The sequence below is a fragment of the Terrapene carolina genome, unplaced genomic scaffold (assembly GCF_002925995.2).
Source record: "Terrapene carolina triunguis isolate 2854851 unplaced genomic scaffold, T_m_triunguis-2.0 Scaffold67, whole genome shotgun sequence".
NCBI lineage: Eukaryota > Metazoa > Chordata > Testudines > Emydidae > Terrapene > Terrapene triunguis.
This window is the reverse complement of record NW_020664418.1, coordinates 10,549,905-10,566,153: the sequence shown is the minus strand read 5'-3', so window position 1 is coordinate 10,566,153 and position 16,249 is coordinate 10,549,905. Positions and strand designations below refer to the sequence as shown.

Here is a 16,249-nt window from a genome sequence, read left to right as displayed (position 1 = left end):
GTGGGATTACTAATCTGCTTGGCAGGACAGCTGCTAAACGAGCAGAGAATAGAAAGATATTAAGAGAATCCATATACTGCATAGTGTCAAATGTCAGGTAATGGTGACTGCCAAGTTACCTATAGCATAAGTAAATTAGGTTTGGTAAAGTGAGTAAAGGATTGCGGGAACCCTTAAAAACTTGGCATTTACCAATATTACCATTTAGATGTTTCGGATAATACCCCCTTTTGGTAAGTACAGGACAGACCACAGATGGCAGTTTAAAAAAAAAAAACAAAGCAAACCATAGGGCAAATGACCATTTTTTAAAGGCATTCATGATGAATACCAGCACATCCAGTGTATCACTTTGCTAACAACTGGAAGTGTTTGCAGGTTGTGAAGCATGTGTTTGGCCCTGAGTCTTGCCTCTCAACAGTTTAGAGAGAATTAGACCAAAGAAACTTTCCATTGATCTTTTTTGGAAACATCTGACAATAATAAATAGCATTACACCACACAAAGTCCTCCAAAGATAACTAAGATCAGACTAACTTTAGAAATATAAGTGCTCTTCCATCTAACATGTTGAACTGAGTATGTGTGAGTCTGACATCACAAACTTGTGGCTTTTTGGTCTTCCCACCAATTTGAATCCTGGATCGGGTCTCCCATGGGAAAGGTTTGCTGGTATAGCTGGACTGCCAAACCTTCCTAATGCAGACATAGGTTATACTGGCAAAAAAGTGCTTTTGCAGGTATAGTTTATACTAGTTTGGTAAGTGAAATAAGCTATACTAGCAAAAGCACTTGTATACCAGTACAGCTGTTCTTACACTAGGGCTTTTGCTGGTATAGAAATGTCACCAAAAATCACTCCCTTAACCAGCATTGGCTGCCAAAAGCCAGGCAGGGGAAACCACCAGGTGTGAGAGATGTGTTAAGCTAATGTGAAGTTAACACCTTTTGAGACCCTCACCCAGAAAAGTAAAATTAGACAAAACACCCACTCAGATGTCGAGACCTTTACCTGGACCAATAGCCTTAAAGGGTGGAAACGGGGTTTTCCCACAGACTTAACAAGTACACCACAAGAGACTGATGTGCGTACATACCTGTCATCAATACGCACATACATACTAGCCTATGGGGTAAGGGTACCCTAACATTTCTGTGGGTGAGGAATGAAATTTGGGCATAAGAGGAAGGAGGTCCGGCATTTGCCCTATAAAAGAGGTAATCCACCTCAATCGAGGCGCGCTCTCTCTCTCCGTTCTCCATTATCTCCATTTTCTCCGTTCTCACTTTATTCTCATTTACTTCCTCCACTCTATCTATCTACGATGACTGCTACTATTTGTGCGCTATACTTGTCCTTCTTAAACTTTAAGTTTCAAGGGAACTAGGCTAAGCTTGGTTTTATTCTTAGTTTGATTATTAGGTTTTGATTTAAGTTTGTTAGTCAAGTAAACCCTAGTCAGCTTTGATAGCTCTTAACATTTTCTAAGCACTGCATCCCTCACTCAGGAATTGAGAAACCTGAACCACAAGTCTGTTTCTGTGTCTCTTACCACCAGGTTATCAAGGAAGGGTGTGAGTATATTAACTATAGGTTTGTTACATATAATACTATATTATCATATGTATCTTTTGAATAGCAGTAATGCAATTGTAACTTTGTAACTCTGGGTATTTTACCATTTACTTACTATTATTGATTTTAATAAGTCTTTAAAACTATATCTGTCTCAGTGTGAGCTTCCTGTCATACCCCCGAGGGTCCTTTATAAATTCTGTGGAGCCTGATTCAGGACAAGAACTTTTATCTTCTGATCAAACAAATTGGTGAGCCTAAACCCATACTAATTAATATTAATAATAATAATTAATATTATTATTAAAATTAAATAAAATTAAATTAATAAATTAAATTCCCATATTATCCAAATTAATATTATCAGTACACCCTAAATCAGGCTACAGGTGTCTGTTGGTGAAGTCCCTCAGGAAGCAGGCAAGACAGCTGCAGAACAAGGTGGCTCATCTGCATAGCATCCAAGAACATGAGGACTTTGAGAGGATGCACATGGAGACATCTGGGATGGAGGATGCTATCCAACTACAGATGACTACAGCAGCACAAGTGGAGGAAGGAAAACTGGCTGCACTGCAAGGAGGAGACTAGCTGTTGGCCACCTCAGGCAATAGACCGTGCTTCCTCCCCCACCCCTCCCAAGTCCCTGTCCATCTAGTTGAAGAACCAGTATACTGTACTGTCAATACGTGGTGAAGAGCAGAACTCAATAACTAAGGAGGAGAAACCATTTGTTCCCAAGGCTGGGAGGTTTGCAGCTACTGCACCCGAGAGAAGAAGACAGCGTGCTTGTGGTTGGGGACATCCTTCTGAGGGGAATGGAGGCATCCATCTGCCAACCTGATATGATGTCCCAGGAAATGAACTGTCACCCTAGAGGTCATGTCCAAGACATTATGGAAAGGTTGCTGAGGCTCATCCGCCCCCTGATAACTACCCCACCCTGCTCATCCATATAGGCACTCATGGTGCTGCCATGTCTGACCCTGAACAGATCAGAGCTCTGGGAGTCAGGGTGAAAGGGTCAGGGGAGCAGGTTGTGTTGGAGCAGTTTGTAGGGGAGCAGTGGAGGATAAGGACCCAAGCAGGGACACGTGCATCGTGGAGATGAATTCATGGCTGTGCATATGGTGTCAATGGGAGGGCTTTGGCTTCCTTGACCATGGAATGCTGTTCCGGGAAGATGATCTGCTGGAAAGAGTTGGGGGTTCACCTGACCAAAAAGGGGAAGAGCATCTTTGTGCACCGACTCACTAACCTAGTTGAGGAGGGCTTTGAACTGGGTTCAGTAGGGACAGGTAACAAAAGCCCAACAGTAAGTATAAAAAAGGTGAACTTAACAGAGGGTTAAATATTGGTGGGGGAGCATGGAAAATTACACTAGGGTCATAGGAGTGACGAGGAAAATCGGTGGGGGAATCCATAGGCGCCGGTTTCCTCCGGGCCTGGGAGTGCTCAACCCCCCCGCTCCACTCCAGGACCTGGCCCCACCCCACCCCTTTTCCCCAGTTCCCACCACTGCCCCGCATCTTCCCGCCCCGCCTCTTACTGGCCTGCACTAAAGAGTTTGCAGCCTAAAACAATAGGATAAAGGATGGGGGGGAGAGAGAGAAGAGTGGTGAAGTAACTTGCCCAAGATCACACAAAAAGTCAGGGAATAGCTGGGAACAGAACAAAGGTCTGAATCCTAGTCCAGTAGCCTGTCCACTAGACCAGAGGTTCCCAAACTGTGGTACGTGTACCAGTGGTGGTATGTGAGCTTGATGTTCCATCCATTCACTTCCCAGCAAGTTAAGAAGGTGGTTCATCATGAGCTAATAAAGTTGCTTTACTAAACTGTGTACTAAGGAATTATTTGTTTTGTGTGGTCATTAAGTGATAAGTCATCATTCTGGAATAGGAACAGGGTGCACTTTTCACTACACAAATCTTACAGAACAAGAGGAGCTATCCCTTTAGAGTGGACCCACTACCTTGTTGCCTATGTTAGTCCTCCTTGTACAAAATCATATGTTGGTCATTGAGTGGGGGCAGGGTTGTCTTTTATTTCCATACTGCAAGTACTCAAGCTGTGTGGAGAAGAAGGGAGGAGCTGGTGTGCCCTCCTCCTTCCCAGCGTTGCCACCTTTCCAGTTGGCAATCAACCTGACCATGCTTCTGCCAACTGTTGTCTGCACCTCTTACCATTGCACCCATGGTTTTCAGAAAAATATTATAAATGAGTGTGTGTACGAGTTCTCTTGTGGTGTGTAAAGTATCATAAGGGCAATATGAAATGAATTTTGGCCTTGTAGAAGAATGTGAATATATTTTTGTCTCTTTTAAAAACCCTTTGGTTTCACCAACTGTCCTTTCCATGCTTGCAACCGGGAAGCAAGCTCTATCCCTTCTCATGAAGGAAATAAGGCAGCATGGGGAATAGAAAAATGGTTTCTGTGTGGGGAAATCCACTTGGTTTTAGTGAACCAAAACCCTGGAGTCAAAGATTCAGCAGGTAGGCCTAAGCATGTTCATTGTTTATACCACATAGTTGTTTCATTGACATGCCAACACTTCAGGTGACATGTATTGCATCCATCCCCCTCAAGGGGACCCCCTGTTGGCAGAACAGGATAGAAGCAGAGGGTGACTACTTTAGGATTGGATCCATGATCCTTTTCCCTCCCATTCCCCAAAGCATCAAGGGAGAGACAACCTCAACAATGGAGATACAGGGTCACGCTGTGGTTGCCTAACTGTTGCCGTCACTGATGTTCAGGACCATTTTATTTGCAAGTGGAGATGGATCTTGTAAAGAGCTCCACACAGAGAAGGAGCTTTGGGGAGTTATGGATGGTGGTATTTAGGAGGATACACTCTGGACCCCCATGTTTAGCACAGGGGGGTTGTTAAAGCTACCTTACTTTCTCTTTTTCTAATCCTTTTGGGCTTAACAATTTCCTCTTGTATCCCTATCTTTGACCTCTTCTTCATCCAGGAACCCACATTTTTCCTAGTTCTGCCTTTCCCCCCCGACTCTACCCTTCCACCCTTCTCTGGCCTGTGTTATACAAGAGGTCAGACTAGATGGTTCCTTCTGCCCTTGGAATCTGTGGAATCTATTAATCTGTCTTTCGCCTTTTTTGTTGCCATGAGTCTACCAATTCCCCCCCCCCCTTCCAATATCCTTTGCCATTCTTCAAGCTCTTCCTACTGTTGCTTCAGTTTCCTCCTGGTGCTCATCTTCAGTCACTTGGTTTCTTTTTGTTGCCCATGCTGGTGGATGGGTTTCCCAATATCCAATTCTCAGAGCCTCCAATCTGCCTCCTCTTTGTCCCTCCAGCATCGTTGGTGACCTGCTTCTATGTTATTGGAACCCAGTATGAGATCAGGGGCACCTGCTGGGAAGTTAGAAAGAGTGAGTGCCAATATGATCTGACAATAAACAGTGCCAGTAAAGCGTACCAGCTAATTCCAGCTGTGTACATTGAGATGACCCAATCCTTACTAATGAGGTGTTGCTGGTCTCTGAAATGGGATATTTAAAACCCTGCTGGAGCTGACTTGGCCCAGTACTACTCATGCTCTGCTCTTTGAATTGGTTCTGTAGCGAAGAAAGCGAACACTCTTGAGCTGGACTTCTCTTTTCTAAAAGAGACGGTACATTCTTTTTATTGTCTTACCTCAATTGTTTGGATCTAATCCAAAGATCCATTAAGTGTTTCAGTCCACAAAGGTCATCCTCTCAACACGGTAAATGTTTGTGTAGCTGTTGAACATAGAACATAAAAATTCTGGTGGCTAGACATGCAGTTTCTACAAGTACTTTAAGTACCTCACTAATTTGTTCTGGTGACTGGCAGACTACAGTATAAATCCCCAAAATTAATGAATTAATATAAGTGAACAAACACAATTTTAAAAAATAGAGAATAATCTTTGACAAACAGTACCCTGTGTGAACAAAGCTTTAGTTATACTGGACAAGCTTTAGATATACTTCATAGTAGGCTAGTAACAGTTCAGTAGGATTATTTTAGTAATAAGAAACCTCTGTACAACATTCATTGCATTTTTAAGAACTGGGAAGTGCTATTGTTTATGTTGTGAATCATGCATTGTGTGGATTAGCTGGATTTTCCAAAGGTACAGTAGAGGCAAAAGTTACTGTAGTTGTGAGTTTGCTCTAATTTTACATGTCCTCCTTCACACCACCTTTCCTTGTGTGAAGAAAATAGTTTGTGATCACGTAACTAAAAATGGTATAATGTACAAGTGTGCAGAATTAAGGTATATGGGCTACCTTAATTCTGGCACTTCCTAAATTTTGAGTAAATGATTCTTGCAACTTAACTTCCAATATAGTCTTTTTGCCTGGAACAGAATATGTTATATATACATATTTGATCCCTTAAACATCATGTAATATACTGTTCTGGGATTCTTTGGCTTCACTGATGTCTGAGAACAAATTGTTTAAACAAACATCTAATTCTTGTCTATGTGCGTAATTAATGTTATCTGAGCAGCCGGTAATCTATCTTTTGTATGTTAAAAATGGACAAGTCAATTTGGCATTGGGCTCAACTCTTTGAGATTGTTTCAAAATAAGTATCCCCACTCCCCGTTACCGTTTGAAACGGTTTATGAAGCAAAGGCTGAAAGCATATTCTACAATAAAATACAATGCTTCCGCTGCATTGTCTCAGACAGATGCAAGGAGGCTGAGTTCCTGTACTAGAAGAAACCTTGGAGTGCTAGCTGTTGGCCAAAATCACATAGCATTGAATCAATTCTATATACCGATCAATTAGAATTCTTTCACAGGGCAGCAAATTCAAGAAGTGCAACTCTGCTTTGACAATGAGGAGTCCTTGTGGCACCTTAGAGACTAACAAATTTATTTGGGCATAAGCTTTCATGGGCTAGAACCCACTTAATCAGATGCATGGAGTGGAAAATACCACAGAAGGGGTGTGTGTGTGTGTGTGTGTGTGTGTGTGTGTGTGTGTATAGAGAGAGAGAGAGTACATGAAAAGATGGGAGTTGCCTTACCAAGTTGGGGGTCAGTCTAACGAGACAATTCATTTAACAGTAGAATTCCAAGGGAGGAAAAATCACTTTTGTAGTGGTAATGAGGGTGGCCCATTTCAAACAGTTGACAAGAAGGTGTGAGTAACAGTAGGGGGGAATTAGTATGGTAAAATTAGGTTTTGTAATGACGGCTACCACTCTGAAACTCTGCTTTGGTTTGTTCAGTGAGTGTTCAAAACAAACCAGTGCAACAGGAATCTGCAAGATCAGCCTTGTGTTGACTGAGCCATTGTTTCCCCCTTTCTGGTGCCCTTTGGAAAAGGATTTGCATTTATCATCCAATGTTGTCATCAGAGTTGAATATACATTTTGTTTTATTGGCATGTTAAAAATGTATTCCTGTGCCTTTTTGTGTAGGAGTGTCGGCAGAGAGAACTGACTACAGTTAGCAACCACTTACCAAGGATTTTGTGTATGATTTAGCAAAATAATTTTACAGATAAGCTTAACTGATTTGATAAATTTCTTATTTCACAGAGTGAAATAAAATATAAAGATTAAAAATCTTTGCATTTTTAAAAGAGAGATTACTTATATAGTGCTTGTGTGTGTTTAATTATAACTGTTTTATTAAAATGTATGCTATGTAAAGCTATGCTGAAAACAACATACATTGGTTTACAAAGGAGCCCTTTCTTGACCATATTTTTTTTTTAAAGTAAAAAGGTTTTATCTCTTTCCAGCTGCTTGAACTAGTCACAACATAGACTTGTTTGGGGTTCATGGCCCCCAAATGTTTAGTGTAAAGCAGGGAACTTCTTACAAATATCTTCTATGACCCAAACTTTTACAGTGCTAGAATTAGATATTTCATATGCTTATAGTATTTGTTGCCCTAAAATCCATATGCTTTACAAAGGCTTACTTTGAGAAGAACATATACTGGTGTGCACTTCTTTCCATCCATATCAATAAATACATGTGGAAACTTTTTTCTGCTGGCTGAGCAAGATCTGTAATGGGGACTATGAGTTAAGCAATAAAAATAAAGCTTGGGGACAACAAAGGGTCTGACTTGATAGGAGTAATACTAGTGCAGTCCTGCTCACTTGTTTAATTTTTCCCCCTGTTCTTACAGCTGAAGGCCTCCCCCAGGTGTATTACTTTGGGCCATGTGGAAAGTACAATGCCATGGTACTTGAACTACTTGGTCCTAGCTTGGAAGATTTGTTTGACCTCTGTGATAGAACTTTCACTTTGAAGACGGTATTAATGATAGCCATCCAGCTGGTGAGTAGTGACATTGCTGGCAGGGCCTCTGCCACCTTCTTTGAACTATTGCAATTTGTGTTATAACCAACAATATCTTAACTATTGATGGGTAAAATTAATAGCCATTGGCCTGTCAGCCCTTGCTGTAATACTCTCTTGAAGGATTTATTATTCAGACATAACAGTCTGAATGGGGTACAGACTCTCTAGATATGGGAGAAAATTACTACTTCCTCCAAATTTGAATAAAATTCTTATTTAGGAGGGAGGGGTGGTTAGTTCTCTGCTCTCCGCACTCTGTACTAAGCTCTGATTAGTCTTTAATCACTTTCTGGATCATTAATATGAACGGATATTGCCACTCCTTAAGTACAATTGGTCAGAGGGTCATTGAATACCTAGTCCTCAGCTGAGCAGATTGTGTCTTTGCTGTCCCGAGCATCAAGAGTAAATCAGAATGGGGAATTCTGTAAGGTTCCAGGATGTACTTGAAGGAAATATTCCTTTAGCAAGAAAAAGTCAAGCTGTAACTATCCTATTAAACCACTTAATGACTTGTTAGCTGTGGAGTAAGTTCATATTAACACTGAATTACTCCATGCATTTAACTGTAACTATGGTGCCTTGAAACATTATAGCATGACATGAAACAAATGCAGGGAAACATACACTGTATTAAAGTAACACTAGTCCTCACTAAGTGACGTAAATGGTGGAGTTCAGAATCCAGGCAGTTGGTAACTCACAACCACACCACCTCCCTGGTGATCAGTGTATGTGTACTTCAATACTTGGGCATGACAAAGTGAGACAGGTTCAGTGACAGGTTTTAATTTTGATTTCCTTGTTTATGTTATGCTTTACAGTGAATCTGAATTAGAACACTATTTTAATTCTTATCCTGACCCAGCCATTGACTTGCTGTATGGGAACATCGCTTTGCCTGTTTGTGACTGTTTTCCTTCCCACCCCGTGTCTTGTCTGTTTACATTGTAAGCTCTTCAGGGTAGGGGGAACTGTTTCCTTCTATGTGTTTGTACAATGCCTCAGACAATGGGGCCCAGATCTCAGTTGGGCCCTCTTGATGCTACTGTAATAACAATACGTAAAAATAATAATGTAGCTGTTCTCTATATTGTGTCTGAGAAGTGCACTGTCAGTTCAGATCTTTAAATTAACTATCCGAGGGAGTGGAGGAATGAAAGATCACTTGGGCCCAGTGCACTACCATAGTAACTATAATCATGGCTGAACTTATCAGATCCATTCTTGTTTGTATAGCACAAATAGGTTACGGCTGTGAAAGAGAACCTAGCAGTTTGGCCATAGCACCATCTACATTACAAATGATAGCACCATTTTCTTTAGGAGAGTCTGGTCCCTTTTCTCCTGAGCTATGTTTCTTTTTCCAATTTCACCCGCTGTTCTCAGCAGTTTGATCTGCAGGGTTGGCCTGAGAGTCCAAGATCAGCCCAGATGGTTCCTGTAATGGCCCTCCTTACCCTGCACTCTCATCTAGGATCAGCAGGACTAATCACTGTGACCGACACATCTCAGGCTCTTCGGTGCATGTGCAGCAAGTTACAAACTGGCAGAAAGCCGCAGCATCTTGTTTTTCATGCCAAGTGGTCAACTTCATACTTCCTATGACATATTTAAAAATAAATCTGTTCTATGAATAAATATGAAGAGCTAAGTAAACGGCTAAGAAACAGCTAGGGGCTAGAATGGGGGGGGCTTAGATTTATAGATATGTGAAGGGAGTAAACAACCAGAAGGGAGAGGAATCAGTTATTCAAGGAATGTAATTAGGAGTAATGGGAGAAATTACAAAGTAAGTGTTAAGCTCTATATCAGGAAAATCTTCCTGGCAATGAGGCCTATTAAATTGTGGTATAGTATCTCTAGGGAAGAGATGAAACCCTCTTGTTTAGAACGTTTAAAATTAGACTACACGATAGGATATAATCCTGCCTTGGCAGGAAGATGAACTAAGTGGGTCTTAATGTCTTTGCCATCTCCAATTTACACTCAAATACAATTAGATGGAATCTTAAGGGCTTTTTTTCTTACTATAATACACCTGTATTTCACATACACCTCTACCTCGATATAACGCTGTCCTTGGGAGCCAAAAAATCTTACCGCGTTCTAGGTGAAACCGCGTTATAGCGAACTTGCTTTGATCCGCCGGAGTGCGCAGCCCCGCCCCCCCGGAACACTGCTTTACCGCGTTATATCAGAATTCGTGTTATATCAGGGTAGAGGTGTACCTTAAAGATAGTGTAATAAATGTGTGTGTTGAAGCAGTTTTCTCTCTTTCTTCCCTATTGAGAATTTTATGGGTATATTAATCCTGAATAACTCATTCATCTTTGCTGCTTTATATTGTCCCCTTAATAATATCAAGCTGACATAACTTTCTCCTGGCCACAGCTGCAACAGAATCCCACGATAATTTACTTCAAGGAAACAACATTCCTGAAGTGAGACAAAGTTTTAAAGTTTAAAATGGCTTCTTAAGTATTGCCAGTCCCAAAATTCACAAACCATGAGTCAGACCCCAACAGATTGCGATTATTTAAAATGATCAGATCATGCTTTTTGTCTGTATTCTGATTTTTGAACTCCCCTGCCCACCCCCAAGGTATGTGACTACAGCATTGTCAAACTATCAAATTAATCATGAGTATTGTGATTTTAGTCTTTGTTGTAAACATTCTTGCTAGAGAAGCCAACCAAGATCAGGTCCCCATTGTGTTGAGTACTGGACAAAGAGGAGACAGTCCCTGCCTCAGAGATTACAATCTAATGCAAATCATAGTGGTGAGATTGTGATACGGAAATGTGACCTGTACCCACTGAACCCATTTCATATAGGGGTCACCAAACATCCAACACATAGGAACGGCTTTTCATGCCTGTTGAGCTGATCTGGATTCAAATAGGTGAGCTACAAATCAGACTCTGTACTTCATTAGCAATGCCCTGAGGCATATCATCCCCCATAAACACTAATTATACACCTTTGAGAATGGGGATTACTTTCTAGAAGGTAAAGCTTACTAAATCAAACCGTGATCTTTTGCCGCTTACACAGGCACGGTCTTCCATTCTCTGGACACAAGAGCAAAATCTCCCACATGTTGCTGTCACTCTCACTAGAGTAAAGTGCCCCATCCAGTTCTTAAAGGGACAGCTCCTATTAACCAAAATACAAATGCTAAACATACAATAAAACAGATTTAACACAACTTCCAAATTCACTTCTAAATACAATGCTTTGTGATCTAAAATGATTCCAACAATTACTTCTGGATGCTAGCACTAATGCTTACACATACATACATACTTTTTTTTTTTTTTTTTTTTTTTGGCGTCCAGAAGTCATCAGCACATTGAATTCAGAACCTTCATATCTTCACAGGTCTCTTCTGCTTCAGCTATAAATACATGGGTATAGCTATACTGGATTAGATCCAAGGTCCATATGTCCAGTATCCTGGAACATATAGAAGTAACAGGTGGGGGAAACATGCTGTTTTCTCTGTATGGACCAGCCCATACAGGGGGAGACAACATACACTTGGCTGGAGGGTTACACAACTATTAGTGAGGTGGTAGTAGAATGCTGGACATCCTATAAAGGATAACTACTGTGTTAATTAAAAACCCTGTGATTTGGAAAATCTGCATTGGCTTATGTGGACTAGATAATTTTGTTGCAATAACTGTCTTTTGGCATGGTGTAGAAGTGGAGAGTGGATGATAGCTGAACATGGAGCCTTTCAGTTTATAGAACTAAAGAATTGGAAATATAAAAGAAATTCTACTGCTTTTTCTATCTTCCCTCCCTGGCACTTCATGGGCTCTGGATGTAAAGGAGCCAGATCAGTGTTTTACAATGCTCCTAGAATGCATTAATTCAGTGACTACATAATCTAAAATATGTTTGATCTTTCCAAACTCCCACTTTGTCCCCACCTACTCATCTTGCTGTGAAAGTACTTTTTAAAAAATAAATTAAACAAGGTAGTGCTGGTTTTAATTTGAGCATTTTTTTTATTTTTTATTTTTTTTTAAGTTGACCATCCCAATAAATGACCTATCCTGGTAGTAAAGACAAAATCAAGCAAAGTACTCATACTGCATTTTAAATCTTACTTTGTATGGAGGGTTAGCCAGCCCTCCAGCCCCTTTTAAAGGGACACTTTTCCAGGTTGAATTTATTACAAACATACCTTTTGATCTTCAAACCTACCAGTGTGTGAAACAAACAATTGAGATGTGTGACAAATGGCTGAAATGTGGAACATCTGTTGTGTTATGCGTCATGCCATAATTATTTTATAATGGTTGTTAACTATAAAACCTGATTTAAAAGATTTTTTTCTGTGTGTATATTAAATTACTTTTTGAAAGAAAACTGAAAAAAGTTTCAGCATGTAGAAACTGATTCTTTGCATGGCGTCTGCATATTGCCATTTATGAGATCAAGGCACTCATGCTGGGAGCTCCTAGAATCGTCTGGAAAACAGTGTCTTTTGGGTCCACTTGCCTATCCTTCCCCCTTTTATCCTGGATGGCTCCGAGAATATAAAACAAGGAGTGGCCCAACCACCCTTCAGTTCCTTCTAACTTCTGAAGGTCCAGTGAGTTTAGATTGCACACACTGTCCTCAGTGCTTTCCTCATTAGTTTTTCTTATTTCTATTTCTTCTCTTTTGGGGCAAATTTTGTTTATAACTTAATAATTTTTTTCAGTCACATTTTTCTTCTAAAAGTAAAGAGGAGGAGATGCCCGACAGGCCTGGGCTTTGTCTGCACTTAGGAATGGGAGGGCTGCCTCAGGCCCCCCTTACTGATGGAGGAGTCTCCCTGGGCCTGGTCAACTAAGTCTGGCAGTCTGTAAATAGAGATTGGTGTAGGGATCTGGTCACAGTCAAGGTCCCCTGGTCTGTTCAAGGTGACCTAGGAGACTTAGGTATGTGCCTAAACCATCTCTCTGGACATTGGATCTGGATCTTCAGAACTCAGATCCTTCAGCCAAGTGTTGACCTGAGGCTGCAGAACCTGGATATAGATCCTGCAGCAGAGCATGGATGCCGGGGTCACAAGATCCAGATACCATAGCTAAGTTGGATCCATAGTTGACACATTTTGGATCTGGATCCAGAGGCAGAAACCAAGCTTGCAGCTGGATCTAGCAGTCAAACATGGATCCAGTGTTAGCATTTGGATCCAAATTTGACAGCCATACAGGAAGAACTGCTAACCACAGTTGCTAAGAAGGGATCACATTGGCTGGGATCCAGCCAGCATGAGGATCAACTGTCACTAGTCTAGTGGTTCTATACTGGATCTACTCAGATCGGTAAAGTCCAGTACTGCAGTTCCAACACCATGATCTTTGTGAATTGCTTTCCTTATTGATTCTGTGTACATCATAGTGGTATGAGCAAGCAGATCCATTCTGGAGATCTTCACAACACTGGAAGGGGAAATTTCACACATTACAGGCTTTTATAACATATTTTGAAGGACAGATTAAATTCAGAGATAATTGGAAAAGCAGATGTAATCCATATGCATTCACCAAAGGTAGATCATGCCAGACTAACATGATTTTCTTCTTTAAGAAACGTGATATTTTTTTAGGCAAGGGAAATGCAGCAGATCTAATATAGTAGGACTTCAGTTAAGCATTTGACACTCTAAAATTAGAGAAGATGGGGATTAGTCAAGAATTGTAAGGTGGGTAAGGATTTGGTTAAAGGAGAAAATGCAACCAGTTGCTCTGAAAGGTGAGCAGTGAGACTGAAGGGAGGTTACTAGTGAAGTTCCTCAAGGATCAATCTAGGGACAGATCTTATTTAATATTTCTATTACTAATCTTGGCACCAAAAGTAGGAGTATGTTAATGAAACTTATTCATGTTACAAAGTAGGGAGACATTGTCAATACAGAGAAACATGAGAATATTATATAGGAAGAACTGGATGACCTTGAAGACTGGAGTAACAGAAATGGGATGGAATTTAAAATGCAAGGTCATGCACTGAAGGTCTGATAAGAATTTGTGCCATATACTGGGGTATCATCAGTTGGAAGCGACTCAGGAGGTGAGAGACTGAGGTGTGTTGGTTAATCACAAGATGACTGAGCTACGAAAAAGACATCCTAGGATTGCATTTGCATCAGGTGAGGCATTTCCAGTAAAGATAGAGAAATATTTCAACTATTTCCATATTGACTGGATATGTCACCTCAGGACAGGGTGCAGAGAAGTTTCTAGACACTATAAATTACTGCTTCTTGGAGTAGCTGGTCCTGGTACCCACAAGGGGAGAGGCAATTCTTGATTTAGTCATAAGTGGAGCGCAGGATCTGATCCAAGAGGTGAATATAGCTGAACCACTCAGTAACAGTGACCATAATGTAATAAAATTTAACATTCTTTTGGGGGGGGAGATACCAAAGAAGCCCACCACAGTAGCATTTAACTATAGAAAGGGGAACTACACAAAAATGAGGAAGCTAGTTAAATGTAAATTAAAAGGTACAGTCACAAAAGTGGCATGCTTGGAAGCTGCATGGAAACTTTTTTAAAACACCATAATAGAGGCTCAAATCAAATGTATACCCCAAATTAAAAAACATAGTAAGAGGACCAAAAAAGTGACAGCATGGCTAAACAACAAGGTAAAAGAACCAGTTAGAGGCAAAAAGGTATTCTGTAAAAATTGGAAGTCAGATCCTACTGAGGAAAGTAGAAAGGAGCATAAGCGCTGGCAAATCAAGTATAAAACTATAATTCATCATCATCATGTTCCTATTACACCTCTGGCATTTAGGGCAGTGATGAAGCTCCTCCACTCCTGTCTGTTTCTGGCAAGTCTTTCAATGGTTCCCCAGCTGTGCCCAAGGTTTTTCAGGTCGGCTTCCACAGCTCTTCGCCATGTTGTTTTTGGGCAGCCTCATTTTCGCTTGCCTTCAGGTGTTCTCTTATTGCTACTGTGGTGATTGAATCAGTTTCCATCTGAAGCACATGTCTGATCCATCTCCAACACCTCCTGGCAATGATGGTGCTCAGATCCTCTTGGCTGCACTGTGTCAATAGATCTTGGTTTGAGATTGTTCTGGGCCAAAAGATACGGAGGATTATTCTGAGGCAGGTTGTATGGGATGAAGACAGTTTGGACATGTCATACTTTCTCATTCCCCAGTATTCTGCACTATAAAGTAGTGTTGAAAGTACGCAGCTCTGATAAATCTTGAGTTTGGTTTTGGTGTTGTATTTTGATGCTCCTGAAGGTATTCCTGGCTTTATTGATTTTGTTCCTGATGTCCTAGCTTGTTCCACCATCCTGGCTGATGGTGCTGCCCAAGTATGTGAATGTTCCTACATTGGTGAGAATATAATCCTCTATCCGTACTGGTGATGGTGAGGCAATATTAAAGGTCATGATATCTGTCTTATTGCGGTTGATTTTCAGGCCAGTTTGCTGGCTGAATGCGTTGAGTCGAGTTGTTTTTTCTTGTATATGGTGTGTGGGGTATGTGATAGGGGAGTGATGACATCTGCGAAGTCCAGGTCTTCAAGGGATGAGAAGAGTGTCCATTTAATGCCTCTTGGCATGTCTTCTGTTGTATGCCACATTACCCAGTCGATGGCAATGTTGAAGAGGATTGCAGACATTATACACCCCTGACGTACTCCTGTTTTGACTTCAAAACTGAGCTCACTGTGATCAACACTGCATGTAAAGTTGAAATAAAAGCTTTTGATGATGTTGATTATATGGAATTTCTTTCCATATGCCTGCAGAATGCACCATAGGCTGGTCCTGTGAATGCTCTCAATGAGGCAGGCTTCCCCCCCCCCCCCCAATGGAAAGTAACTAGCAAAAGACTCTCAAACTAACAGCAAAAATTTAAGTACATCAGATTCAGGAAGTATAATTAGGTTAAAAAAATGTTTTTATGCAGGATAGGTCCATCAGTGACTATTAGCCAACATGATCAGGGATGCAACTCCATGCTTTGGGTGTTCCTAAGCCTCTGACTGCCAGATGCTGGGACTGAATGACTGGGGATGGATCAATCAATGATTGCCCTGTTCTGTTAATTCCCTCTGAAGCACCTGGCATTGGCCACTGTTGGAGGACAGGATATTGGGCTATATGGACCATTGGTCTGATCCAGTATGGCCATTCTTATGGTTTTATGTTCCTAAGTATTAATGCCATTTTACAAGGCACTGGTAAGACCTCCTCTGGCATACTGTGTACAATTCTGGTCATCCATGTTCAAAAAAGATGAATTTCAAGTGGAAGAGGTGCAGAGAAGAGGTACTCGGATGATCAGGGGAATGGGGTGTCTAGGAGAC

At 41.0% G+C, this 16,249-nt stretch overlaps 1 protein-coding gene across 3 annotated transcripts in view; it reads left to right on the top strand.

The window, feature by feature from the left end:
* The window catches only part of CSNK1G1 (casein kinase 1 gamma 1), a 307,364-nt gene that overhangs the window by 223,901 nt on the left and 67,214 nt on the right, over positions 1-16,249 (top strand). For all 3 annotated transcript variants that reach the window (XM_024213737.3, XM_024213736.3, XM_026648214.2), the window contains exon 5: positions 7,728-7,879. In XM_024213737.3, coding sequence (XP_024069505.1) covers positions 7,728-7,879 — 152 coding nt within the window. The remainder of the gene's footprint in view (positions 1-7,727; positions 7,880-16,249) is intronic.